Raw genomic sequence first — 18,439 nt, 5'->3', positions numbered from 1 at the left:
TGCTTGTTGATTTTGATTTAGGACAATGTATCTAGTGTGTGCTCTCTGCTCTATGTTGAAAGGATATCATTTCTCTTTCCTTAGTAGCTAGGATTTTCATTGCAAAAAGAAGAATAAACGATTGTTTATCATCTTAGATTGCATATTTAGGAGTTGTATATCTACATCACGCGGTGAACCATAAAGGAAAACTTCTTAAGAAATATCAATTGTAAAATAAATTCAATGAACATAAAAACACTTTGGAACCTAACGCACAACATCTAGAAGTCTAGGCTAGAGACGTGTTCCAGCGTCGTAAAGCCTGGTAACTATCGCCTTCATCGTAGGTTGGGTGATTCCTCCTCTTTGAGACGACAAGTGCCAGTACGGACTTGTGATCCCACGTACCGTCGAGTATATATTGGGAGACCACACTAGGCTATATCCTTTATCCTTAGGAAGCTGTGTCTACCACCCTATCGATTGCAATGCACTAAACACAACATTAGGGAATATTGACTGCCATACCGTAAAAAGTATTCTACAGTTTTGCGATTGGTTTGGTAATCCCTCTATCGAGATTTCCAGAGTAGTCTCTTTCATTCCTTTTCAGACTCCTTAAAGGAAAAGTTCCATCTGAGCACTTGTCACTTCAAGCTCATTAAAAATCGAAGGCGACTAGAGTCATCTTTAGCTTTTTCTCAACTCTTAAAAATTGAAAAATAAAGTTGTGTCAAAGCGTCTAAAATTTATTTTAATCAGAATAAAATCACTATTCCCTCATTGATCTTAGGTTGCGAAAATGGAGTCCACCAACCAAGGATTTCCCCTCGGGGGAAATCCTAGTCTTTTCTCCTCTTAGGGAGATGTTGGTGTGCCCAATATGGCCACATTGTCCCTTCCAGGACTGACAATTGGCCTGCCGGTATGGCTTTTCTCGACCTCTGTTGTTCAAAGCACCGTGATTCCAGAGAAATCAAATTAGCAACTAGATGATACTAAAGTTACCCCCCAACCTTATACTTTGTTTGTTTCTCCCCCTCCTTCTTCCTCTCATTTGGTGAAGATAGTAAAACTAAAAACCAAGTAACTGAGAAGAAAAAGAAAGGGAAGGAGAAGAAGAAGAAGGAGACAACAGCAAAATGGGGCAACCGTACATCGTCTAGTGAAAATCCACACACTGCACCATCCAAACCTAAATCTCCATGTGTCAGCTGCAAAGGGGAACACTATCATTGAGATTGTCCTTGCATTCCATGGATCTTAAGGGACTGGTCTCCCCGCCTGCACAATCCGGTGTCATCAACCTCTGACGATCATGTTGAGAGTACACCGTCAACTAGTGAAAATGAAGTCACCGGGTAGAAAGGAAAATCTAAATTTCCTTGTACACTGTGTGAAGGTGATCATGCCCTACACCGTTGTCCCTTCCTGGATGAAGCAAAAGAGTCTTGGAGAACCGTCCTGCATCACTACAGCGACTCCCTCCTGGATACAAGAAACTCTTACTGAGTCCATTGCTAGTTGAAAATCCGACTGACGCATCTGTGTTGTCGGTCGAAGCACCTATCATTGAAGATAAATCCTCTGAGTCCACATCAGACCAAAATCAACAAGTCGAGATGGCAGTCAACCCCCGCTTGTCTTAGAGGATTCACCTTCAAATGATACAGTCACTAAAGAGAATGAGAACGACACCATTCAAATTATTTTCGTAAACACAGACGCCGATGAACATGGGGGCAATCTATCTATTCCTTTACCGCAGGAAGGAAGTTCATCAGAGATGTATCCAGCCATTTATTCGGTCCCACCTCCAAGCAACCTAGTTGTCTCCTTCGATTAGAATCTACTAGGAAAACCCCGTTTACTGTCTAATGTGCCATTCAGAATCATAGTGCAAACTTACAAAATGGTCATGGATGGTACCATCATAGATAAAGGGGCTTCTGTGAGTATCCTTTCCTCAACTGCTTGGAAAGCACTTGGTTCGCCATCACTTTTTCCTGAGATGCGATATCTGACAGGCTTCGACAAAGGAACCAGTCGACCATTAGGGATCCTTCCAAATTTGCCTATAAATTTGAGAAGGAAAACTGTTTATCTGAACATAATGGTAGTCCAAGGACCTTTAGATTACAATCTAATCCTTGGGCATGACTACATTTATAGCATGGGAGCTATTGTTTCCTCACTCTTTCAAGTGATGTGTTTTCCGCATGAAGGAAGAGTGGTCCAGCTCATAGACCAGCTTTCATTCCCCGATTCACACATAGCTAATAGTCAAATGCCATCCCTAACATGTCTTTTTGTGTAAGGAATGTCTCATCAATCTCCAATCCGTCTACTTGATGAACGCGAATGATTAGGTGGTTGTGACTGAAAACCAGGGGGCATGCACCCTGGTCGACTTCGGCAAGAAAACTTCAGGTATAGGGTAGGTTTCCGCGGAGGATATATGACTGGTCTGACACACCTGTCCATTTAGGAAAATGGAATTAGACTAGAATAAGATACCTCCGTCAGAAGGTATGCCTTTCCCGACAGAGCAAGTGTTTTGTCTACAAATTGAAGGGTAACCCAGGTATGCCTTTCCCGATAGATTAAGTGTTTTGTCTGCAAATTGAAGGGTAACCTGGAAACTCTACTTTGTTATATCTGGGGGCATGCAAACCTTTTTGCATGAAAGTGAAAAGCGACCTTTTATTTTCTTAGTTTGTAGGTTCTTAACCCCTTAAACTCGTAGGATTTGTCGTTCCTAGCTTACATAATAAAAGGAATCGGAGCATAATTTTGAATGGTGCAAGCTCCCTAAAAAATGAATCTATCGATGAGACATCCTTATTATATGAATGGCATGAGCAGTTTTATGCAAAGTTCAAGCTTGTTAAAAATTAAACCTAGCAATGAGCATATGTTCCACCAGAGTTTAACCTCATTAAAAAATGAACCCACTTCCGGTAAATAACCATTGTGAACGCATTATCATCAGCTTTTTGAGCCTTGGTTGTTTTTTTACTATCACCTCCACTCTGTTTTAGCCGATTATTCGCCTCCATTTGATTGTTTACCCCTTTTGAGAAACAGCTGCGACGAGTGATTCTGTTATCCATCTTCTTAACACTGTCATGATTGGAATGTTGCAACCCTCACCTGGAACCAGTTGCTACCCGAAATATCACTCATTCCTAAAAAGTCTCCTTTAAGCTCTTTTTATCTGACTCGTAAAACATGAAAAGATTGCCAAGCAATTGGCCTCTCCAGCTCGTTAAAGTGATTGGAAATGCCATCCCTCCTCTAGATTTTAATCATTTTCGACATGAGGGATTATTACACAAAAAGATCGAGCGTTTGTCTTGTTCGGCTCATTAAAACTATCAAAAAGTCATCCCTTTCGCATTGTTTTATACTTTTTCGGACTTAAGGGATTATACTACGAAAAAGGAATATTGGAGTCTTCCTTTCCGTCTCTTTTTAGACTCTCTAAAATTGAAAAGGACCAAGTTATCCTTGTCGTTAAACTCGTTAAAACAATAGCGACAAACTTGTCCATTCAGACAAGAATAAGTTTCACTCTCGCTAAGCTTGTTAAAACATAGCAATGGGTTTGCCCGAAGGGAAAATTATAGAACTAGCATTTGCACCAAATGTTGCAAAAGAAACGCCGTAAGGCATAAATTGAGGAGCAATACACATATTAGATATAGGTGCAGAGTCTCTATCATCTCATGTTGGAATTTTGTGATATGCAGAGGGAATGGTTTACAAGGAAAGAATAGAATGCTAAGAAATCTGCAGTGGACTTATTAAAAAAAAAACATTATTTTCCTCTTTCATTAAAAATATTGTATTTGAATTATGATGAAAGAAAGGGAAAATCTTTCTGTCAAGAAATCTTTTTTTTCTAGAAAAGTCAAGGGAGGGTTTGATGTATTCGAAAGAAAATACTAATACACTATAAGACAGAATTAATGAGTTTCCTATTGACTAATCTGTTATTGTAAGTAGTCTGAACAGTGACACTGATACAGGCTAGTTCAATTATAATAGACCAGAGTCCATCCGTGGAGTAGTCTTCGTTTCTGAAATATACAAATATACCCGGCACCTCAGTCGGAGGATGCAGCCCCTCACATCATGTTTCTTCTTGAAACACTCAAACGCCATGGACCTCAATGCTTCTCTTCGTCCTCCTGGTGCTCCTCTTCGTCCTCCTGGTCTCCTGCAAGTTCGGATTAAACCTCCAAACTTTTGGCCTGAAATGAGATGATAAGTTGTGCTAAAAATGGGTGAATGTCATACATTTGTTTTATAACTATAAATTCTGCTTCATCATTACAGAACCCACCCTTCAAATATTGGCATTTGCTTGTTGGAATATAGAGACATTCATGGAGTCGCAAGAGCAGAGCCAAAAGCCTCATGTCGCAATCTTCCCTGGGTTTGGGTCGGGCCATCACATCCCACTGCTCGAGCTTGCAAAGCGGCTGACTGTGTACCATGGCTTTTCTGTCACCTTCTTCACCGCCGAATGGATGGATGGCTCTCCTCACCACACCCTGCCATCTTCGTCAAGGGACATGATCCGCTTCATAGAGCTCCCTGATGTTCAGATCGAAGGGGATCGAGGCGCCTCACATTGCTGTCCTCTCTCATCCATCCACAGACGCTTGGCCTCTTGTTTCTAAAAAGGCCTATGATCTAATGGCTGGAGTTTATTCCATCGTCTAACAATCGATCTAAGGCCCATAACGAGACACCGCGGCACGGAGGGGAGTTCCTCTCAGAGGGAACACCTTACGGCGTAAATATTACTGTCATCAGCAGAACTAAAAAGTGTACAGACAATATTAATAAATATTAAACATCATGCAGTAACCCGGATACTAATCCATATTGTTATTACACCGTATTTAAAAAAAAAAAAAAAAACCAAAAACCAATTGATCCAATGATTATGGGAATGCGTTGGAGACTAATCCATACTGTTATCACACCGTATTAAAAAAAGTCAAAACCAAAACCAACTGATCCAATGATTATGATGGTACAGAGAAAGATTAAGAACATCCATTGCAACCTGAAGAATTGGCTCATTTAGAAACCGAAACACATTGAATGAGATTATTCAACCCAATAAAATTCTGTGTGTATATGCTAGAGAGGTCAGTAGACTCATCTGCTCTGTTTTTCATTATTATAGATCTATGATCTACAGAATTTTCCTCAAATAAATGATGTAGCAATTACTTTTTCATACATGAAAAGATTATGGAAAAGTTCTGAAGCACAGAAAGTCTGTAGCAGCACTGGTACTGCCCAAGTGTCCTGGAAAAAGGTTTGATCTTTCATCCTGTTCCTGTACATGTTTTTGTGTTTCATAATACCGATGAAGCAAAGACTGAAATCATGTACCCAATTAAAAAGATTCTCTTACAAAGCAACTATAAATCGTTAGCGCAATCTGATATCTTATGCCTGTTCTTGACACGCTATTGCTGCCGCGACAAGACAGGGCTTCATTGAGCTAAAAATGTCTGTACACAACTCTTTCTATTAAAAGGCCACAAAAAACCAAAATTTCTATGTTCTGATTATCATACTAAAGTCCTGTCTGTAATCTTTGCATCTACAGAAAAATCCACCGCATAATATATACATTATGGCGGAAGAAGTAATTTGATACTGATCTTCTCTGACCACCAATGGATCCCAATACCACAAGCCAAGATTCTAGTTTCACTTGCCTTCTGCATTACGAGGAGGAGAGGAGCTCCCATAACTGATGCAAAATATTACTCCTCAGACTTCAGAACCATCAGCAGTGGAGGCAGAGGACAATTCCTTGGCCAGAAATGTGGGCTTTTCATCACCATGCATAATCACAAGGACTTTCTCCTCTTTATCAATTTCATAGCTTAAATTCTCCTCTTTTCCTTCAATAATTCCAGGGTTCACACGCTCTGGATCATTTGCTTCCACTTGACCACCCCCTATTTTCCACCAAAAGCACAGAAGAACCATGGATGTGAGGCCTATCAGAGCCAGCATGCCTGCAACTCCTACGAATAAATACAGGGCAGGAGAATGCCATCGCAAATGTGTCCCCTTCATCATTACAGAACCCACCCTTCAAATATTGGCATTTGCTTGTTGGAATATAGAGACATTCATGGAGTCGCAAGAGCAGAGCCAAAAGCCTCATGTCGCAATCTTCCCTGGGTTTGGGTCGGGCCATCACATCCCATTGCTCGAGCTTGCAAAGCGGCTGACTGTGTACCATGGCTTTTCTGTCACCTTCTTCACCGCCGAATGGATGGATGGCTCTCCTCACCACACCCTGCTACAACACATTGGATGCAAAGAGGTACACCTTAAAAATCAAATAACTACAAAGCTTTAAATAGTCTACAATAAAACGGCATGCATCTTAAGCTCCGTTTTTTTCACAGATTCCAACCCATTCACCCTCCATCCTCTACAACTTTCATCATAGCACTCTGCTACTTTCCTCATATAACATGAAACAGAGAAACGATGAGACAACACACGTAACACACATAACATATATAACACACATAACATATATAACACACATAAGACATATAACATGAAACAGAGAAATAACGAGACAACACAACACAATGGAAGCGCTTCCAGAACACACGAACACACACAAAAACCAGAACAGAGACAGAGAAGCCGAAGGAGAATAAGCAGAGCTGTATGTAGGTTCACGGACGTATATATGCCCGTCGCATCTCTTCTCAGTCTACTCTCATTTCCAACAACCCTACTACTTTCTTTCTTAAAAGTTCCAAAAGATCTCCAATCTTCCCATCTCAATCTAGCACCCTATGCTATTTTTCCATAGACGGATAACCTGTAATAATACAATAAATATTCAAATTACACCGTGAAGAAATTAAATGAAAAAACATTAAAATTATTCAAATTACACCTCTAGGAAATTAAATAAAAAAACATCGTCCAGTAAATTTAATTCAGTTTAATTAACTTAATTCATATTAATATAAATAATTAATTAAAGTGAGAAATCTAAAAATTTCAGAATAAACCATACAATTATAGAAAAAAATTGATCTATCGCCGTACCATACCATATATGTTAGCACCAAGGGAGCAGAAATGGAAAAGAAAGAAATGCAAATATTAGATTAAATGACAGCACAACTCGCTTCCTCCATTACATCAAACAGCATTCAAGAAGAAAAAAAGCATTCCCTTACCCCCACCAAATTATATTGTAAAGAATTTAGTCAAAATAACTCCTCTGCTTCGGAAATCGCTTCTTAATGCCTTCCATATTTTCTCAATTCTTCCGCTCTGATTTCACAGTGGATATCTGACATGAATTCCTCCTCCACACATGGCATTTTCTTACATTTCCCGTGAAATGGAACATGAAAAACATCCACTTATAACAACTAAATTAAACAACAGAATCCAGTAAAACAGATTACACTGGACAACAATTTTGCAGGTTTGTTTCTAATAGTAGAAACCCATGCTCAATGCTAGATTTTGATTGTAAAGCAAGGATTCTCTTATAAGTTTGTTGTAGTATCGGTCTTTACACTACTCTTCTCTTACAAGTGATTGTTCGGTTAAAAGAACAAAATATTTAGTCTCTAGATATTTGGATTTTAATTTTAGAAAGTCTTGAATGGCAAATGAAACTTTGATACTTTATCTAGTATGCACACGCCTTTTGTTATGGTTCATAGAATGTTGTTAAATTAGGTGGAATATCCTAGAAATGCAGGGGTATTGCGTGGGTGTATTCTTTATTTTTAAAAACATTGATGTGAAAGTTGTAGTGTGTTTCAGATTTTTCTAGTAGAATTTGAATTATTTGATGACATTTTCTTGTCGATATGTTAAAAGAAAAACATTTGTTATTTAGATGATTCGAAAGTGCAGATGATTTTCCTAAACCTGGATATGGACAGAAGACTGCTACAAGCTATAGTGATAACGATTTCAATGTTTCTCCATCAAGGATTAGACTTGGAAGGCCTCTCTCTCCCTCGTCAAGGATTTGAGTTGGAAAACATTACTCTCTGGTCTCTAGGTTAAGAGGTGGAAGGGTTTCCTCTCCACCAAGAGTTAAAATTGGAAGAGATTCTTCTCCATCATGTGTTGGAGGAAGGAGTGCTCCTCTGGCATCATCAAGAATCGGAGTTGGAAGGAATCCTTCTCCATCAAGGATTGTTGGAAGGCTAAATGACAGGAATGTAGAGCAGGATAGGGGGTGGGAAAGGCCTTGGGGTGGGAAAGGTGATGGAGATCACCTCAGGCAACTTGATGCTGCTACTGAGTGTAGTATATGGTTCAACTAATGGATATGATTTGAGGCATCAATTAATGCATGGTGCTCTAATTGATGCCTATGGAAATTACAGGGTCCAAAGATCCTCATGTGGACTACTTTCACATGTACATCCACCTCAGGAAATCGATATAATAAGCAGTAGAATGGTGTCTAGAAACTAGCGAAATTCAGAGGAAGAAGGATACTTGTGGGAGAATATGAGACCAATATTGGAGAATCATGGTAGAGGAAGTGATAACTCAAGGAAAGATAATTATTTTTTAGGTGACCTAAAGAAGTCAGGCATAGAGATAGAGAAAATAATGGGTCTGTAACCTACTCTTCCTAATAGTGATTAGCATATGCATGGACCTTTGTCTCATATGGATAGACCTATGATGAGTTAGAAGGAGAGATGACCTCCTAGAAGGGTAGCCTTCTTTTCTCCTTGTTGTCTTTTTTTATCTAATTAGTTCGATGACAAATTATTCCCAATTCCTTTTTTCGTTCTTGCTTTTTTAGTGATTTCCTTAGCATGTAAATATGAAGGATGTTTGGCAGAATGATGTTTTTCTTAATTTAGGAATCTGAAGAGCACCAACCATCTTCTCTTCTGCAATCAAGTATTTCGTCTTAAAATATCATAGATACTTCCACTGAGACATCGTCTTTGCTGCAAAGTAGTCAAGTTGCATTAGGACATAAACGTGTAATGGTTCGGCCTCCTCACCTGAAACATCAAAATCATAGCACAAATTCACAATCAAGGTTGAGAACACTTCAATTTTATGTTCCTGGCCACAACAATTCCAGTTCTGGCTTAGCATATTCATTCAATTTAACTCATTTTGTTGGTCACCCTGTGGCTTCAGCGAATGACTCTAGGTTAATAGGTACACAAATACCATTAGGAATGTTACCAAAATCTCCGGCAAATTCTGGATCTTCCCTTGGCTCTGATCCATGCCATGTATTTTTTATAGCCATCTACCACATAAGCTTCATTTAGATCCCCTGATGAGGGCAATAGTGTCCACTTGAAATGTTGGGACATTTCTACATTCTAACACAATTCATATGCATAGCGTATAACACAATTATGGATAGCAGCGAAAATCTACATACTAAAATCATGCTACTTTGTCACTGGATTTGATTGGCAAATCCTCATACAATGTGTATGACAAGTCACATAGGCTTGGAAGGGCAATGTTTGATGATTCCCCTAAGTCCTCATTTGGGTTTGAGAAGGATGGTGGGATGCCTACACAACATACAGTATGTTCAGGTTTTTTTAATCTAAATGTTTCGGATGAATCTTTATTTGACACTTAACATTTCAAATGATCTTCATGACCAAATGCCAATGTAAAAGAACTAAGCTGCAACCGCTGCAGAGGCAAGGAGGTGAAGGAGAGAGCTCAAAAGAGGCAAATATCCCTAGTTAAGGTGGGATTATATCTTTTATAAAGGTTGCAACCATGCTGGTTACACGCTCTAGCTATTGGATTTTAAAGAATGAGGATTTTTGTTTTTTTCAGTGCCTGGAAAAGCATTCCAAAGTGTATCAATTTTTGGATCTATGTAAGCTCAATTTGGATCTTAAAGAATGTGGATTTTTTTTTTTTCAGTGCCTGGAAAAGCATTCCGAAGTGTATCAATTTTTGGATCTATGTAAGCTCAATTTTGTATTATTTCTACATTCATTAATCTAAGTTTTGTTAAAGGATTCACTTCAGTTTTTTTAAGTTTCTACCAATAGTCCAAAGATAATTCTACCATAAATACAAGAAACGTGGTTGGTTTGCCCAAATCTCTTGGTTTTAATGCCAAAGACAATGTTGAATCTTGGTTTAAAATTTAAATGCTAAAGGAAATGCAATGTGAAGATATCTAATAAGGAAATTGGGTTGACAATGAAAAGATAAATCTGGAATAAGCATCATACAGAATTAATGCAAATATTTTGGTTTAAATGTTAAAGACAATGTAATGTTAAGGGCTTTGTGTCTATATATAATCTATTAAGGAAACTTAGTTGATAATGAAAACAATATATATAGAATGACCAGCATGCATAGACAACAATGGTGCTTTTCATCATAAGGAATCCAATAAAAATTCTAGAATTAGTGCTTTGCATCGTGAGGAACCAGTAGAAATTCTAGGCTACAGTTATATGGACAGAGTCCAGACGGAAAGACTCACCAGCTGTCTTTGACTATGTAATTACCAGCGCTTTATATAGCTGGGGCTATCTAATTACCACTGTTAGTTTGACTTGCCTGAAACTCAACAAAAGTTTGGAAACCCAATTATATTAGATATAATATATTCAAATTCTTTCAAAATAATGAGAGACATTAAATTTGGCAAGGTTTCTAGTTTTTTTAAGTAGACATTCAAAAGATTTCAAGGGAGTTTTGAACTTTTCTTTGAGTTTCTAAATTGAAGGGGGAAGGACCAGCATCGTAAGTAATCCAATAGAAATTCTAGATCACTGTTATATGGACAGAATCCAGATAGAAAGGCTCACCGTCTTTGACTATGTAATTAGTCGCTCTTTATATAGTTGAGGCTATCTAATTACCACTGTAGTTTGACAGTCCAATGATTATGGGAATGCGTTGGAGACTAATCCATACTGTTATCACACCGTATTAAAAAAAGTCAAAACCAAAACCAACTGATCCAATGATTATGATGGTACAGAGAAAGATTAAGAACATTCATTGCAACCTGAAGAATTGGCTCATTTAGAAACCGAAACACATTGAATGAGATTATTCAACCCAATAAAATTCTGTGTGTATATGCTAGAGAGGTCAGTAGACTCATCTGCTCTGTTTTTAATTATTATAGATCTATGATCTACAGAATTTTCCTCAAATAAATGATGTAGCAATTACTTTTTCATACATGAAAAGATTATGGAAAAGTTCTGAAGCACAGAAAGTCTGTAGCAGCACTGGTACTGCCCAAGTGTCCTGGAAAAAGGTTTGATCTTTCATCCTGTTCCTGTACATGTTTTTGTGTTTCATAATATCGATGAAGCAAAGACTGAAATCATGTACCCAATTAAAAAGATTCTCTTACAAAGCAACTATAAATCGTTAGCGCAATCTGATATCTTATGCCTGTTCTTGACACGCTATTGCTGCCGCGACAAGACAGGGCTTCATTGAGCTAAAAATGTCTGTACACAACTCTTTCTATTAAAAGGCCACAAAAAAACCAAAATATCTATGTTCTGATTATCATACTAAAGTCCTGTCTGTAATCTTTGGATCTACAGAAAAATCCACCGCATAATATATACATTATGGCGGAAGAAGTAATTTGATACTGATCTTCTCTGACCACCAATGGATCCCAATACCACAAGCCAAGATTCTAGTTTCACTTGCCTTCTGCATTACGAGGAGGAGAGGAGCTCCCATAACTGATGCAAAATATTACTCCTCAGACTTCAGAACCATCAGCAGTGGAGGCAGAGGACAATTCCTTGGCCAGAAATGTGGGCTTTTCATCACCATGCATAATCACAAGGACTTTCTCCTCTTTATCAATTTCATAGCTTAAATTCTCCTCTTTTCCTTCAATAATTCCAGGGTTCACACGCTCTGGATCATTTGCTTCCACTTGACCACCCCCTATTTTCCACCAAAAGCACAGAAGAACCATGGATGTGAGGCCTATCAGAGCCAGCATGCCTGCAACTCCAACGAATAAATACAGGGCAGGAGAATCGAAGGGGATCGAGGCGCCTCACAATGCTGTCCTCTCTCATCCATCCACAGACGCTTGCTGTCCTCTCTCATCCATCCACAGACGCTTGGCCTCTCTTAGCTGACGCTTGGTTTCTAGAAAGGCCGATGATCTAATGGCTGGAGTTTATTCCATCGTCTAACAATCGATCTAAGGGCCGATAACAAGACACCGTGGCACCGAGGGGAGTTCCTCTCAGAGGGAACGCCTTACGGCATAACAAGCATATGTTATCCTCCTCAAGCTTGACAAAACTAAAGAGGTACTAGTCAGAAATGACTGGGGAACATGGAAAATTTTAGGGGCTAATGTTCGCCCAGTGGGCTAATTTTCCATGATTTTTCCACAAAAAAGATTCGCCAATTTCCAATTTTATAAAAGACGATTCACCCAAATTTTAGAATATAAAATTATTTTACCTTAAAAATCGCCAACATTATATAGAGACTATATATAAATAATTATAAATTTGAATAATTTTACAAATATATCAATAAACATTTATAATTTTCATATTAGGGATTAGTGAGATTCGCCAATGTTTTAAACTTCAAGAAAATTTTCCATCCTTAAAATTTTCCTTGCTGGGGAAAATTGGGAAGAAAACTTAAAGATGCTTTATTGGTAGCAGGTCGCTCTTGAACATGACACTTTCACTCCATCACCATGATTGAGTCGGGTTGGGTTATTCTGTTCACTGGTCATATCACCATTGGTCCACCATACCATCCACTTTTGGAGTTAATGCTACCAATCCATTTCAGTGTCGCCGATATGTTCAAGAGAAGTCGCTCAGAGAATTCACCTACCCAGCTTGTGTCTCATCCGCTGCAATACCTTCACGCTTCATTCTTTCATGACCACCACCCTGAACCTTGTATCATCAGATCATTTTCGCTGCTACAAAATCATTTTCTCCGTTCCGTGTTGTAGATGTGGGATCCATCAATGTCCTCCTACAACGGGTCACTTCTTGTTGAAATCAGCTCATTATCTAAGAAGCCGACCTAGGAACAACCCTTTCAGTACTTTGAAGATTGCATGCCTCAATGGCAAACTTCTCACTTCCGGCGATAGGTTTACATTAATGGCCTTCGACAAAAAGAGTTTCCGTGGTGTTCGACATCAAATCATGTATTCACACCATGCGAATTGTACTGCAGTACCTTGAGGGTCATCATCATCATCAGTGATTCCTCTCGCGCCTGTTAACAGCTTACATCATTGGCTGGTAATCAGGCGTTGTCCTTCCATGTTCGACATCAGAACATATTTTTCACATGGATCGACTTGTACTTTCAAGCAAAGATTGAATGAGTTTTGAAGACCCCGGATCTAGTTTCATCCATCTCGGCTGTGATATATTAAGGAAAATAAAGACATCAAATGTACATCATTGTTGCACAGATAATCATCCAAACTAAGGGATGATGGCTCTACCAGAATCATCAGTTTGCACACAGACGGTTGTCTGTCCTATGTACATGAAAATGAATTTATCAAGCTGAGCATGGGAATGCCCGCCTCAGCTAGATCATGAAAATATTATGAAGATAATGTATTGTATTGTATCTTATTACAGGTCACCTTCCAGTTCGAAAAACCTCGGATCCTCATTATAAAGCATTTCACCCGACATCAAAAGATTTACGACCTCATGCTTTAGGGGGCAACTGTTATAGACATATTTGGGCACTGCAACCCCAATCACATATGCCCATAAACCAAGGGCTTCTAAGTCTCTAAAATTGTTGTTTCATACCCTAAAGGAGCAAGATCAGCTGATTACATCATCTCCCAGAAGTTCTCCATGAAAAACCACTCAGAACTGGTCAAAACAGGACCATATAGACTGCCCAGAGCAAAGGGTGTGATGCATCTCACCTGCCACATGCAAAAAGTGTGATGCATACTGGAAATCCCTTCTGTAGGGTGCGATGAGCGAGAGCAGACAAATGGCACAAGCAGTTTGCTAGGTGGAGACCCTGAGAATCTTCTAGAAACTATTCATTTGACACTTGCCTCCCTGAATTCGCCCAAGGATGAGTAAGAGATCATGAAATCTCCAAGTGGAACCAAGAACTATCAGAGAGATGACACTAATCAAAATCCTAGAAGCTGACTCACCCCCCTACAAATATCTATATATGGATCCCTCATCCCAGAGATCCAAAGGTTGGAATTTGGTAATTTGCAAAGAGGTGTTGTTGGTTTCTCTTTGAAGGCATTGTTGGGTGATCTTGCTTTGTATGAGGTGAAGAGGGCTTTCAAGCTGAGAGGATGGCGCTGGGTTAGACCAAGTGGTTGTAATACTCTCTTCTACTACTTTCATCAATAAAGCTATTTGAATTTTCCTCCATATTCTTGTGTATCTCTGAATATTGTGTTGATATATCCATTTGTATGGTCAATATATATCTGATCCTATATTGTTTACAGTGATAGATCTCTATGCTTTGATGGTATTATGCTATTGTGACTCTACAAGTTCTCTTTGAAGCGGAACAAGTAAGGAAGCAGTGGCGAGATTCTGTCAAAGGGGAAAGGAAACAAGCAAGGAGCCAAGCGAAAGACTAAGGTTGGTACTCTCTACTTCTTTCTCATCTCTCTCTCATAAAGGAAAAACAAGTGACTTTTGTTTGTTTGTTTCTAAGATAGCTACCCGTCTTAGTGGGACTAGCAGTTCTAAATAGACACTAGATTTCCTGGTAACACATAGGTACGATCCAAAAGGCATAAAAGCATCTCATTGCTCTAAATTTAAATATACATGGCCTTACACATTGAAAACCAATGAGGATAAGGAGAAAAGTAAGAATTATTATAATGTTGCAGAGGTTGTAGATGCTTAGATAAGTGTCAGTTGCTCTCAACCTATGAATGGTGATGTGATCTAGAGATCAGAAATAGGCTCAAAAATTAAAGTTTTCATAATCTCTTGAAATTGGCATAAATTCATAGTGTTCATTATCCTTATTCCAATGCCACTTGTATTACATCAATCTAGCATCGTATGAGAAAGTTATGATGTTTTGAAGTTTTTGCCCAACATCTTAAAAGTCAAACAACAAGGTTGACTGGGTTGTTGACTGGGCAGTTCGTATTGCTAATGTCATCATCTAACTATGCAAGGTATAGTGTGAGACAATCCAATACAGTGTTGACATGTGTCATCATCGTACAAGTCAAACTAGAATAATTCTATTAGCAGGGTTATGTTTGGGTGTCACCAATGGTGAGGCGCCACATGGCCCTTTATGGTTGGATAATTTTTTTGTAGTTGGCCCAAGGGCCTCAATGGAGTTTGACCCCTCAACTTGTTGCAACACAACACCATATCCTACTGCCAAGCCACCATAATGTTTCTTATTATATGTCGATCATCAATTTTATTTGAATTGAACATGGTCAATGGTTTAGGGGGAGGGGTTGGGTGGTTAGCCTCGACCCCAGGTCACATTGTATACCACACGACCGAGTGGAAGATGTGGAGGAGCTTTGACAGAGAGGGCAGGGACTAGGCCCCAGCCCTAGTCTCATGCATTATCCACACAATGAAAGGCATAGGGGCCGAGCGGTTAAACCCTAGCCCCAACCACATTTATGTTCCCTGGAACCGATGACATTGAGGTAGAGGGCTCGGAGGTTGGGGCGGGCACATGACCCAGACCCTAGCCATATGACACCAATACGACCATGGCAGAGGCTCTGGTGAAGGGGGCAGGCAGCTGGCTCGAACTCTGATCATATTAGTTGCTACATGACCTTGTCAACTAGCGTGGAGGGCTTATCTGTTGAGTTGTGTTATATTCTTTCCATGACTAGCCCACGTAGTTAACTGGGGGGTTAGAAGCGGGGCGGAGTCCAGCCTTCGTTGTGCCAATTACATAGTGGGGGGAGTCACAAGGGGTTTGAGGGGTGCAGGTAACCCCACTCTAAGGGGTCTGGGGTAGCGCCCTGGAAAATGGTTTTGGACCGTATGTTAGGTTGGGCGGACCTACTTATGGTTTTATGCATGATTTTTCGCACATTGTTTTGGATACAATGGTTTTCAGTCCATGGTTTTGGATGCGATGGTTTTTGGTCCATGGTATTGGATTCTTTGGCATGTATAAATATGTATTGTAACATTGAAAGGAACTTAAATGAAAATTCAAGTTGGTAGTCCTGGTTTTGGGATCCAAGGGAAAATCTCTATGTATATGTGTTTTATGTGTTATTCTCTTGCATTTTTTATTTTTTGTGTTCTAGAATCATATGCAGGTAATTCCTATACGGGGTTAAAACCTACATTTGGTATCAGAGCTGTTTTGGCTTCAAGGGAACACCTTTGTTGCTGAGGGGTTTCGCTCGGGCCTATGGTAGACCCTATTCAGTGGAAGATCTGCGAGATCGAATCTGGTGGTGAAAGAATATGGCGAGCAGTGGAAAGATAGAGATCAAGAAATTTAATGGTCAGAGTTTTGAGTTGTGGAAACTCAAGATGGAGGATCTGTTGGTGGATAAAGATCAGTGGATCGCGGTAGATCCGGGTACTAAACCAACGAGAGTGTCCGATGAAGAATGGAATAAGTTGGATCAGAAGGCAAAGAGCACAATACAATTGTGTGTCTCAGATTCAGTATTGTTGAATGTATCAGGGGAAGCTACGATGAAGGCTTTGTGGGACAAGTTAGGGACTTTGTACCAATCTAATTCTCTGGTGAATAAACTGTTCCTACGAAAAAAGTTGTATAACCTGAGGATGAAAGATGGAGACTCATTGACAGAGCATCTAAATGCATTTAATATTGTGGCAAGTCAGTTATCATCTGTTGATATTAAAATTTTAGATGAAGATAAGTGCATCAATTTGTTGTGTTCTCTACTAGATTTGTGGGATAGTCTGGTTATTGCAATAGGTAGCAATACAACTACCTTACATTTTGATGAAATAGTCTCATCCTTGCTGACAAAGGAGATGAGATGAAAAAATATGGAGAGCCAGAATGGTGATGCCTTGTCTGTATGAGGACGGTCCCAGAACAAAAAAAAAATAAGTCATTGAATGGGAGATCTAAATCTAGAGGGAGATCTAAATCTCCAGGAAAACCCGTAAAGGTGGTGTGATGGAAATGCATAAAGGAAGGGAAAAATCTAAAGCTCTTGATAAAGGAAAGGGATCTAATGATGCTCCTTTTGCAGAGGCGAAAACCACCTCAGATGAAGGTGGGGATGTGTACTTGGCTTCTTCAAGTACACATGTAGATCATGAGGCATGGTTGTTATAGACATTTTTCTGCCTTGCAGCTCCAAGCATGAAATGTCCATAAACCAAGGGCTCCTAAGTCCCTAAAAGTGTTGTCCCTCCATGATTTCACTAGCCATTCTTTCAAACCCTCCTGGAAATAGGAAACCAAAAAATCCATGCTATATATGCGATGAGGATCATTGGACCTCAGATTGTCCACACAGAGCTGAGCTTAAAAAATTCTTCAAGAATTCAAAAACCTCCGCAGTGTTAACTGATCCGTTTCCAAATCTAGGAACAAATCTGGTTGAAAGTGAAAATGCTTCCCCGTCTCAGGTGCTAATGTTGTCGGTTTCAAAACAGCAAAATGTCGAAAAGGAACAAAGATTATGGGAATCCACAGCTGTCGAACAACAAGCATAAAGATCAACCAAGTAGTTCGACAACAACTTCGACAGAAGTTGTGCCACCCACCATTCATGAATTAACGATAAAACCGCCAAAGGGAGTAGTACACAAGTCGACATTTAATCCCCGCGCTAGAGCGGCACAACATTATAACATAGTGGAAGATTTGTCCCAATCGCCATCAGCTATGTCGACTCTTGAAGTACTTCAAAATTGCCCATCCCAAAGGTAGGGTTTATTATCAGCCATTGGTGGGATTTACCCAAAGGATTCCAATCTTGTATCCTTCGATCATAAAGGATATGATCCTCAGTTACCAGCTCAACTAGCTTTCCTTGTTCAAGTGAAATCCCTCAACAAAATTGTTCATCGAACAATTATTGATGAGGGGGCATCTACATGCATTATGTCGATGAGTTGCTGGAAAAATTTAGGATCTCCAACCTTGTCGTGATCTTCGACGACATTAAAAGCATTCGACGGAAGGACATATACCCCATATGGTATCCTAAATAACTTGAAAGTTGAACTAGGAGGGAAAACAGTAGAAATAGATGTTGAAGTCATCGATGGGAATCTTGATTACAACATCCTACTAGAAAGACCATGGATATATGCCATGGCAGCTGTTGTGTTGACCTACTTTAGAAAGATTGCAGTTCCCTTTCAAGGAGGGATTACAATCGTCGATCAACAAAACTTCCTCCCCAATGGTT

The 18,439-nt window shown here is 39.4% G+C and overlaps 1 protein-coding gene across 1 annotated transcript; it reads right to left on the bottom strand.

Moving 5' to 3' along the window:
* Window positions 1-5,784: 5,784 nt before the first annotated feature.
* Window positions 5,785-6,096, bottom strand: LOC149167985 (protein GLUTAMINE DUMPER 2-like). Its single transcript, XM_089430655.1, has one exon. It carries the CDS (start codon window positions 6,094-6,096, stop codon window positions 5,785-5,787), a length of 312 nt encoding a protein of 103 aa, XP_089286781.1.
* Window positions 6,097-18,439: the final 12,343 nt, after the last annotated feature.

This window comes from Pinus tabuliformis, chromosome 5_1 (assembly GCF_031772625.1).
Source record: "Pinus tabuliformis cultivar Carrire ecotype Pingquan chromosome 5_1, CPIR1, whole genome shotgun sequence".
Classification (NCBI taxonomy): Eukaryota; Viridiplantae; Streptophyta; class Pinopsida; order Pinales; family Pinaceae; genus Pinus; species Pinus tabuliformis.
Note: the sequence above shows the minus strand (reverse complement) of the source record. Positions and strands in the feature narration are given on the sequence as shown.